Genomic DNA, 10842 nt, shown 5'->3' on the forward strand with positions numbered 1-10842 from the left:
ACACCGACCCTCTGGGACATTGGAAGGAGTGCAGATCATGCACAAAGCACATCCCTGGATGTGGTGATAAGTCAATGGGAGCAATTGTTTTCCACTTAACATCTCTGGAGGGAGGTGCTGGCGAAACTGCCTCAGGCACAGTGCACAGCCCCTCCCTCAAGGAGCTCCCATCCTGGTGGGAGGGGTGAACGAAGAACAGCTCATCGCAGCACGTGTGGTAACAGCGCTGATAACCCGCTGCACAGAGTTGCCCTGGAAGCCCAAGTGAGGGAGGACGTCTCTTCCTCCTGGGGAAGGCAAGGGCGCCTGAGCCCTGAGGAATGGCGCCGTTTGTAAGCTGGTGACCAGGAGGAAGGGCAGTCCAAGTAGAAGACGCAGCACTTGCAAAGGCTTGAGTCCTGAAAACTATAAGGTATGCCCCAAATTGCTATTCCCTGGTCTGACAGGAGCAAAGGGACAGGGTAGGATGGGGTGGACCCGGAAATGCATCAGGTTTTATGATGGGTTAGGGCCTTGTAAAACGCAGCAGTGTGGTGGGGGCATCTGACCTCCTCTCACTTCACAGGGGGACAGAGACTCAAGACCAGCCCCAGACTGATCCCTCTGAGGCGGCGGCCAGACTTCCCTCAGCTCCAACCTTTTTTTTTTTTTAACCAATTCTGAATCCTGCCAGCCCTCCATGCCGGGCTGGATTAGTCACGGAGCAAGGGCTTGCTTACTAATGGAGCTCTGGTGGTATAGTGGGCTCGGCTCTGAGTTGTCCACCACAACCCACCCGTTACTCCTCAGGAGAAAGGGGAAACTGTTTGCTCCTCTAAGGGTTTAAAGTCTTGAAAACCCCAAGGGGCAGTTCTACTCTGCCCTATGTGGTCACCCTGAGTCGGAATCGATTGGATGGCAGAGTCTGAGTTTGAGTGCTCATTGATTGTAAGGAAGGAGCCGAGTGGCGTAGGAGTTAGACGTTGGGCTGCTATCCTCAAGGTCAACAGTTTGAAACCACCAGCACCTCCACGGGAGAAAGATGGGACTTTCTACTCTCAATGAAGTTACAGTTTTGGAAACTCACTGGAGCAGTTCTATACCATCCTACAGGGTCGCTCTGAACCTGCATCAACTGGATGGCAGTGAGTTTGAATTTTGGTACTTACTATAATTGTTAAGGGGCCTTGGGGGTAGGCATTGGGCTGCTAACTGCAAGGTCAGCTGTTAAAATCCATCAGCTGAACTAAAGAAGAAAAAGGAGGCTGGCTGCTCCCGTAAAGACTTATGAAACTTTGTTATAGATTAGTAAGAAGGCACAAGTAAGCTTGTGCTGACCTCTCTTACAGGAGGCTCCATCCCCGGGATGGATTTTACATTGGAAAAGAGGTTTGGATTTTGTAGGAAGGTGCTGTGGGGTTGGAGACAGATGCCAGCCACACCTAGAGGCCGAAACTTTGCTGCAGTGAAAATGGTCACTACAGATTGGTAAAAAGCATAATAAACCTGTGCTTTCCTTATTGGGAAACCTGATACTGTTCATACAGCACTCTGCTTCTCTCCTGGGACCAATAATGAACTGCGATGGCCACCCAATACTCATAATCATACTTCAGTGTCATTATGGGTTTACTAGGAAAATGACAGATTCAGGATCAGGAGTGAGTCAGAATACAGTTTGTCTGAACAGCTTCTTGGGCATGCCCACAAGCAGGCCCGCTCTCTCGTTGATCCTTGGTGCCTCAGCCCTTTGGGCTTCTTGTGTCAGTCTGGCCCTGCCATGCTTGGGCTCATGTTACAAAGCTCTTTAGTTCTATTAAGTGCCCAGAGGGACCCCACCCTGCCAGCAAGCCTCTTGCCAAAAGCAGCACAGCTTTCTCACCCCAGGAAGCCCGCAGCACCGTCTCCTGCCGGTCCCCAGTGTTACAGCTCTGTCTATGGATGTAGAATGTTCTCAGTGCAGAGATCCTGGATCCAAAGGATATTTTCCCCTCCTAGCTTTTTCTCTCCTTGTAGAGGTATCCCTTTTCTACCTCTAGGATAGCTTGTTTTAAGCTTAGTAGGATAGAAAACGTAACCAATCCCCTTGTTATGGCTCCATATACCTTAGTTGCATGGTCCCATCCTTATTAGAATTATTTACAAGCGGTCCAACCCCCTTGGTGGGCCATACACACCTTATTTGCATAATCCCACCCAATTATTTGGTAGGTGTTATGGGACCATGGTGAGAGAAGCCATATAGAAGTGATCCTTCATACCGGCATGGTTAGACCGCATATAGTAATACTGTCGTCAATAAAATTGTTATTTCCCATAAGGTTATGTTCCTTTATTCCCTCTAACCCAGCAGTTCTCAACCTTTAGGGGTCGAACGACCCTTTCACAGGGGTCACCCGACTCAGTAGCAAAATGACAGTAATGAAGTGGCAACAAAAATAATTTTATGGTTTGGGGGCGGTCACCATCCCATGAGGAGCTGTATGAAAGGCTCGCGGCATGAGGAAGGTGGACAACCAGTGCTCTAACCAGTCTGCCTCTTATAATATCAAACAGCTGGTGGTGGTGGTTAGAGAAGGACAAACCCAAAACTGCCTGTTTGAGTCAACCTGTTTAGCTCGATGTAGGAGTTCCAGCAGGTCCTTTAGAAAGGAATAGGGGCCTTTGGGGTGCGCTGGTTAAATGCTCAGCTGCTAAGCAAACGGTTGGCTGTTCAAATCCACCAACTACTCTGTGAGAGTAGATGCGACAGTCTTCCTCTAAAGATTTACAGCCCTGGAAACCCTATGGGGTCATTCTATTCTGCCCTACAGGGTCGCTCTGAGTCGGAATCAACTCAGCAGCCATGGGTCGGGGTTTGAAGGGAATAAGCTCAATGTCTTAGAATTGTTCAAGGTCTCAGACAACTTTACCGCCCCAAAATGCTCTCTGGGTTTGGGTTGGACGGGTGGCTTCTCTTGTCATGTGGTGCTGAGGCCGATGGGCCCGTCAGTGCATTGCCTGTCTGCTAGCCCCTCTGCCTCTTAGCACTGTCCTCCACCAGCCTGACTCTGCCAAAGACTGCTGCTGTGGTCTGTCTGCAGCCTATTCAGAGCCTGCGGTTACTCTGAGAACCTGCCGTTGTGGGGGTGGGGGTAGCGCCTAGTGAGCCCTCCTTACCAAATTACCATCTCCTCCTTCTCTTCCCCATTTGAGAAGCTCCTTCACCTGTGGGGGCACCTGAAAAAGGTTAACTCACAGGTCCTTGCCAGGAGGACCTGGCAAGACTTTGCTGCCAAGTGAATGCAGACGTGGCTGTGCCCAAGCTTTGGAGAGCTCCATTGTATTTCCATTTGACGGATCAATGAAGAAGCAGGGTGAGAGAGATCAAACTAGGTGAACCCAGGTTGCTCTGACCCTAACCCTTGCCCACACAGGAGCAATGGTGGATTCGATAAGTATACAAACAAGGGAGTTTGAACTTTATTCTTTAGATAATGGCCAAGCCAGGCCCAGTCTCTAGCCGAGGGGAGGTGCTCCACGTACTCCTGATATACTACCTATGTATCTGTCTGCCCTGACATGCTGCTACCTATTATACTTCTTTAATGTCTCTCTCCCTCGACAGAATGCAAGCTCAATGGGGCAAGGCCTTCATTTTGTCCACTGCTGTGAATGTGCTTGGTGCCCTTTAAAGGCCTCACAAGCACTTGTGGAAGAAAGAAAAGAGAGTAGAGCAGTGCTTTACATAAACCATCTAACTCATGGCAGAGGAACTACTTTTTTTTTTCCAGGAAAATGAGGTTCAGAGAGATGAAGTAACTTTTCTGAGGTCACACAGCTAGGCAAGTTGGCAAAGCCAGACTTTAAACCCAGCTAGTCTGGACTTCAGAGCCTGGGCACTTAACCCCTCTGCTCCAGCCCTGCCGTACAACCTGTTCTGGCTGGATAAAAGGTGGGGAAAGACTGTAGGCAGAGGAAAAGAGATCTGTTTGTCTAGCTCAGGGGGCGACAAACTGCTGCTGGCCGGCCATATGAGGCTCTTAGTGTGCCTGTATGTGGCTCTGCGGTAAAATTGGGGGGGAAAATTCAAGGGTTTTACTCAGAGAATGGTGATCTCATTTGTCAAAAATATACTTATGGCTCTCTCGAATAATTTTTAAATTGTTATGAGGGTCAGGATGGGCTCTTTCACCCCAAAAGTTTGCTGACTAGCTAGGTAAGTATATACGCCCTTATCCCTGCCTTACCTTGACTTTCGGCTCCCCTTCCATCCCAGGTTTTCACAGCCACAGCTGTGACCAAAGGCAGCCCACTGCCCTGGAGGCGCGCGCTCCGCTTGCTCGGGAACCCTCTCCAGACGTCCACTCAGTCCACTCGGGGTGAACGTGATGCCAGCACCCCGGTGTGCCCCGTGATGACGCCGGCCTAATTACCCCTCTGGCCCGGGCAAAGATGCTGGCCAACTCAACAGCCAACATCAATGCCACCGAAGAGCCTGTTCTGTGTCCAGACTACCGGCCCACGCACCGCGTGCACATGGTGGTCTACAGCCTGGTGCTGGCCGCCGGGCTCCCCCTCAACGCGCTGGCCCTCTGGGTCTTCCTGCGCAGACTGCGCGTGCACTCCGTGGTGAGCGTGTACATGTGCAACCTGGCGGCCAGCGACCTGCTCTTCACCCTCTCGCTGCCCGTGCGCCTCTCCTACTATGCCCTGCACCACTGGCCCTTCCCGGACCTGCTGTGCCAGACGGCGGGCGCCATCTTCCAGATGAACATGTACGGCAGCTGCATTTTCCTCGCGCTCATCAACGTGGACCGCTACGCCGCCATCGTGCACCCGCTGCGGCTGCGCCACCTGCGGCGGACCCGCGTGGCGCGGTGCCTGTGCCTGGGCGTGTGGGCGCTCATCCTGGTGTTCGCCGTGCCCGCCGCCAACGTGCACAGGCCCTCGCGCTGCAGGTACCGCGACGGGGAGGTGCGCCTGTGCTTTGAGAGCTTCGGCAACGACCTGTGGCAGGGCCGGCTGCTGCCGCTCGTGCTGCTGGCCGAGGCCCTGGGCTTCCTGCTGCCGCTCGTGGCCATGGTCTACTCCTCGGGCCGGGTCTTCTGGACGCTGGCGAGGCCCGACGCCACCCGGAGCCAGCGGCGCCGCAAGACCGTGCGGCTCCTCCTGGCCAACCTGGTCATCTTCCTGCTGTGCTTCCTGCCCTACAACGCCACGCTGGCCATCTACGGGCTGCTGCGCGGCCAGCTGGTGGTGGCGAGCGAGGCGGCCCGCGACCAGGTGCGCCAGGTGCTGATGGTGATGGTCCTGCTGGCCAGCGCCAACTGTGTGCTGGACCCGCTGGTCTACTACTTCAGCGCCGAGGGCTTCCGCAACACCTTGCGCGGCGTCAGCACGCCACTGCGAACCACGACCTTGCCCACGAACGGGACTCGAGAGATGCTAACCGAACGGTTGGCTGGCACCACCCACTGCACCGACGCAAATGCCTCCAGCCAGGGGCTGCTAAGACCCGCCTCCCTCCGGCCTCCCATCACTCAGTGCCCCCAAGATTCGGCCCTCTGATCGCTCAGGGCCCAACCGAGGGAACCATCAGCCCTCCCTCCCCGCTTTCTGTCTCACAGTGAGCTCCTCGTGGAAGTCGGGTGGGGTGGGACACCAGGGCTCACGGATGGCGATCCCAGCTCCTAAGTGCAGAAGGGAAAGAGTGGCAGTTAGGGGCACAGGGCAGGAGGTGTGCTGGTGGGAATTCTTGACGTCGGTCGTGGTGTTAGGAACCCGGAGCCGAGCCGTCCTCTTCCTTGGTGGTGAAAAGGATGCAGGCAGCCTGCCCTCCCTCGCCGAGGCGCGATTGCGTGAGGGGGTTTCCTTGGGGCAGGGGCTGGCTGATGGGAGGGAAAACCAATACCCTGGATTTCCTGGACCCATCACACCGAGGAGTAGAAGCTGAAGAACCTCAGACGAGTAGAAGCTGAAGAACCTCAGACCTGGGTGGACAAGCCACCGAGTTCAACTGCTGACTTCTCTGTGGAGCTTGGAGCTGCGAAGTCCTTCCCTCTCATCTCCACCTGGGCAGCCTCAGCTCAGCATTGAGGTGTAATAAAGATGGGGGGGAAGAGCTTATTTAAGATGGACAGAAATGGTAACCTTCTTGTCTCATTTATAACCTTGCAATCATTTATACCCAACACCCAGCCTGGTAGTTAGGGGTCAGACAAAAGGAGAGAGAAGTCCTGTCAGTATCTCCCTCCACCCCACGCCCCCACCTCTCCCAATCCTGGTCCCTTTCAAGATTATCCCTCATGCTCCATGTCACTCCCCTTTCAGGGTCTCTTCCAGTCCAAGCCCTTAATGTTGGTTTTATGTGTTTCTCTCTCTGCTGAAGTTAAAGAGAAAATTCTTTGTACTAGAGGGACCTAGGACCCCTGATGGCTTAGTGGTTATGTCTTGGGCTGTGATCTGCAAAGTCAACAGTTTGAAACCGCCAGCCACTCTGCAGGAAAAAGATGGGGCTTTCTACTCCTGTAAAGAAAGTTGGTCTCGGAAACTCTCAGGGGCCATTCTGCTCTGTCCGATAAGGTCACTATGAGTCAGCATCAACTCAGTGGCAGTGAGTTTTTGTGTAAAGGGACCTGAGACCCTTGACACATAAAAATGGAAGGTCCCAAAGAGCGTTTTTTTATGCTTTGTTCGCCTGACATTGGCCATATTAAATTTCCCCCCCAATAGTTTTATAGGTACATAATTCAAATATGTACCAATATGATACAATTGAACAGTTTAATCATTCAGTCACAACAAGAGGAGTTGTACAAGCCATATAAAAATTTTAAAGCACAGGAATCCACACGTATGCATCCTATGGAGGCTTGTAAGAAAATGAAAGTGAGAAGGGAAAGCTCAGCTTCGAAGTCGTAAGATGGTTTCAACCTCACCATACTCTGAGAACCACACCTGTATTAGAACTTCTTATTACATGTTTGCAAACTGGTGGTGGCTGGGGGCAGTAGGGAGAGCAGATTAAGAGTAGCACGTCCAATGAGCATTGGCCTTGAGGTGGGGCTGGAACGAATCACACAAACTCCCAAGGGCAGGAGGAGGGGCTGGGCCACAGTCAGGAGGTGAGAGTTTTCAGGGAAGTGAACAAGAGATAGGAGGGCAAGCCTACGCTGTTCTCAGCAAGCTGCAGGGGGGTGGGGAGGGGGGGAATAGAAGGCTGGTTCATGGGCCCCCATGTGCCACCTTTTGTTTCTCTCTAAGTTGAAGTGGCTGTAGAAGAGGCTATAGAGTTGATACTGTGACAGCTTCAGCCACTCATTAATTGTCGCTATCCATATGTGCTGTCCGTACTGTATGCCTTTCTGTGTGTAGGGGAGTGGGTGGGCAACGCTAGGATTTTCCACTGTGTTGTCTCAACGCCTTGTAGTTGGAATAAGTGAACCTTTTCCACGTGTCTTTTATGTGTGGGCTCCAGATGGTGATTTACAGGAGTAAAATGACCCCTGGTGGCCAAACTAGTGAACTGACCCACGTTCTTCAGGGACAGCCGTGAACACGCCTTCTTGTATACGCCTGCTTATCTCCTCCTCAGCCTCTGGGTTCAGGACCTGTGCCCCTTCCTGTCCCAGGGGTATTGACAGCACCTAAGCTTGTAGTCCAAAGGCTTAGCACTTTGTCCTACCCAACTGAACTTGAACAGTTAAAATTTCAAAAAGTACATGACTTACATGCAGGTCTATAAGTACAGTAGAAGACCAGTAAAACAACAAAAAAGACCTTCAAGGAGATGGATGGACACAATGGCTGAAACAATGGACTCACCCTTAACAGGCTGTGAAGGACTGGGCGGAGTCCTTTTGTTGGACGCAGGGTCCTTGTTACTGGTCAGAACCACCTTGACGTCCTTAAACAACAAACTGGATTCCCAGGGAATGAAAACTCACATAATACACATCACCTCGTACTCTACTGCCGTATATACTCGTGTATCAGCTGAGTTTTTCCAGCATATTTTTAATGCAGCTTTTGTGGTAAAATTAGGTGCCTCGGCTGATACCCAAGTACATCGAGTACTTTCGTTATTATAGTTGGTTGCCTATCTCTTTCCCTCCCACCCGAGCAGCATGTAAGCTCCTTAGGGGTGTGCCCCCAACATCCAGAGCAGTGCCTGGTGCAGAAGAGCTCAGCCAATGCTTGCTGAGTGACAGAATGGTCGGACCTTGCTGCAAACTCATTTGCTACCTAGTGAGGGCCACAGAACAAGTCAGCAATAATGCGAATGTGAGCATGCAGGGCCAGCACCCGCCGCTGATTCAGTGGGCCATGTGAGGCTCACCCTGACACGAGCCACAGGATAAACTCTAAGACAGAGTCCAAGAGGAAGAAAGATGGGCGAGGGAGGGAGCTAGGAAAATAGTCCAGGAGAGGTATGACCCCAACCTGTGGAAAGAAATGAACATGGCTCAGGACTAGCGTACCGTCTGATGGCCAAGATCTCTGGTCTGGTTCTCTCCCCTTCAGTATATTCTAGGAGTTCCATCCCCAGAACAGATGCAAGAATGGACTAAGGAGGTGTTGCAGGCAGAGGAGGGATCGAGCAGAATGCAACAAGCAACAGACGGTATGAAACCCTACGTCCGTTGCCACTTTTATAGGATCCCCCACTTACAGATGGATCCTGTCCTGGGAGGGGGTGCTTCCAGAACGTTCACCTCGTGTTCTGAAGCTACTCCATTTGAGTAACCTCCATTGGAAAGGGAGGAGGAGGATGTTTAGATACAGGAGAAAGCATGAACAGTTTGCGTGTGTGTGTGTGATACTGTCTGCCAGGATTTCAATTTAGTGTGTTCAAGATGCATTATTTAATTATTACAATAACCCTCTTGAGTGAGGTGCAATTATGATCCCCATTTTATAGTCTAAGCACCCGAGAGAGGCTGAGGTCTCAGAATCGTACGAATGGCACAGTTATCTCTCTGGTTTTTAAACCCTTATGCTGCAGCCTTCTTCTAGGTACCTCTCACCTTTCTATTCCAGCCTCTGTTATATTCCATCCCTCGTTTCCTTCCCATCCAGACCACCCCTTTTGCCTTCTTTCTCCCACAGGGAATCTGCTGTATGATTTCTGGGCCTCTCCCTCTAATGCTGATTATCCACACGCTCCACCTGTAACACAGGCACACATGCCCCTTTCCAGCACGCATGCCCCAGCCACCTGTGTTCAGCAGAGAGGCTGTGCAAAGGCTGACCCCGAGCCACTCCCCATCAAAGGGCTCAGGAGGAGGAGCTTGGTGGTGCAGCTGGCCCACACAGGATCACAGGATCGGCCAGCCACTGCTTACCCACACTCTTCCAACCTGAAATGGACCAAGATCCCCAGGTAGCAGTCTTCATAGGCCGCCACCAAAACTCATTTTACTTTGGTTCTCTGTTTCCCAAAGTCTGTCTTTGACGGCCCCGAACTTGGTGGGACTGGTGGGAAGGGATGGTTACTGGTGTCAGGAGGACCATATCAGAAGTGAGGGACCCTAAAGGAGGGCAGAGGCTTCCTTCTCATTTTGGGAAAACCCCCCTGCTGGGTTGCTATCTGGGGTCCCACGTTAGAAATGGGCAAGGGGCGAGGAATTCCTTTTTCACCAAGCCAGCCTTCTTCATTCCTTCCAGAAGTCTTGCAGACAAAGAGAGGCGGGGGTCATTCTCACCAGGTTACCCTTTCCAGAGACTGAGGTGCTGAAAAGGGAAGTTTCTCTCACGGGGTCTGGGGAATCCCAAAGGTTCCCTGAACTTTGGGGTTGAACAATCCTGGGAACTAATTTCAGCTCTGCCATTTCTTGCAAACGTGACTTTCGGCAAGTTACTTACTTAGCCTCTTTAAGTCCCTTGCTTTCTCCTCTGCAAGGTTCATGCTTCGGACTCATTTGGGTTGTTGGGTGGGCTGTCACCTTTGAAAGGTACCTGAGAACCAGCTCCTATTTGAAAACCCTCTTTCCAACAAGCGCATAGGGAAGGGGAGGCCCTGGGAAAGTCTGCAATGCCCAAGGGGAGCAATTCTGGAAGGCAGCAAGGGCTTCAGATGAATCCTCACCCACACAGGGCTCACTCAGGTGGGTCAAGGGACCTGGAAAGGGTAGCAGGCTGGGCAAGTTTCTGTGGTGCTCAGTCAAGAAATGGGAGAAGGATGGGCCTCCTACTCCCACAGTAAAGAGTTCAGGCTGGGAAGCCAACAGGGGCCGTTCCACTCTGTCCTACAGGGTCAGTCCGAGTGGGAATGGACTCTCTGGCAGTGATCGAGGTCAGGGCAGCAGTTTACAAGGGCAGTGGCTGGCCTGTTGCCCTCTGGGGGCATTCTCTTACCACTAAGCTGATGTCCATCCCACGGAGACTGAGGGGTAGGTGGAAAAGTGCGTGGACAGAAGAGGAGAGGGGCCGTAGGAAGAAGAACAAGTAAAGGAGAAAGGGCAAGGGAGGAGGCTGGAGGGGAAGTGAGGGCCCAGGCAGGCACAGGGTGGGGCTGGGAGGGGGCCCGGGGCAGGAGGGCGGGAGGGAGCCTGGGAGGGAAGAGATGACTGAGGGAGGAGGGACAGGGAGAGAGACCGGCAGCCGCTGACACAGCCTCAATGTGTGGAACGGGCTGGGGTTTGGCCCACAGGTCAGGCGTCTGGCAGTATTATGGGATGGAGAGGCCTTAGGAGACAGGGAGAGTATTATGGGCTGGAACAGTCTTAGGAGACTGGGGAATATTATGGGCTGGTGAGGCCCGGCTCCAACTGGAGGCGGGAGGAAGGGGTGCGGGGCGGGGTGGTGGTGGAAGGGAATATTATGGGCTGGAGGCCTCCTGCGACCAGAGGCAAGAGTATTATGGGCTGGCAAGGCCTTCAG

General features: G+C 52.6%; 1 protein-coding gene across 2 annotated transcripts; it reads left to right on the plus strand.

The window, feature by feature from the left end:
- Window positions 1-392: 392 nt before the first annotated feature.
- On the plus strand, window positions 393-6087 carry LPAR5 (lysophosphatidic acid receptor 5). 2 transcript variants are annotated; one of them, XM_045296025.1, is made up of 2 exons: window positions 393-412; window positions 4238-6087. In XM_045296025.1, exon 2 carries the CDS (start codon window positions 4414-4416, stop codon window positions 5527-5529), a length of 1116 nt encoding a protein of 371 aa, XP_045151960.1. In that variant the 5' UTR covers window positions 393-412; window positions 4238-4413; the 3' UTR covers window positions 5530-6087. The 2 variants fall into 2 exon arrangements, with proteins under 2 accessions (XP_045151960.1, XP_004708286.1); XM_004708229.2 differs by lacking the exon at window positions 393-412 and adding an exon at window positions 3241-3335.
- The last annotated feature ends 4755 nt before the right edge of the window (window positions 6088-10842 follow it).

This window comes from Echinops telfairi, unplaced genomic scaffold (assembly GCF_000313985.2).
Source record: "Echinops telfairi isolate 266 unplaced genomic scaffold, ASM31398v2 ScPeMD7_7356;HRSCAF=8355, whole genome shotgun sequence".
Classification (NCBI taxonomy): domain Eukaryota; kingdom Metazoa; phylum Chordata; class Mammalia; order Afrosoricida; family Tenrecidae; genus Echinops; species Echinops telfairi.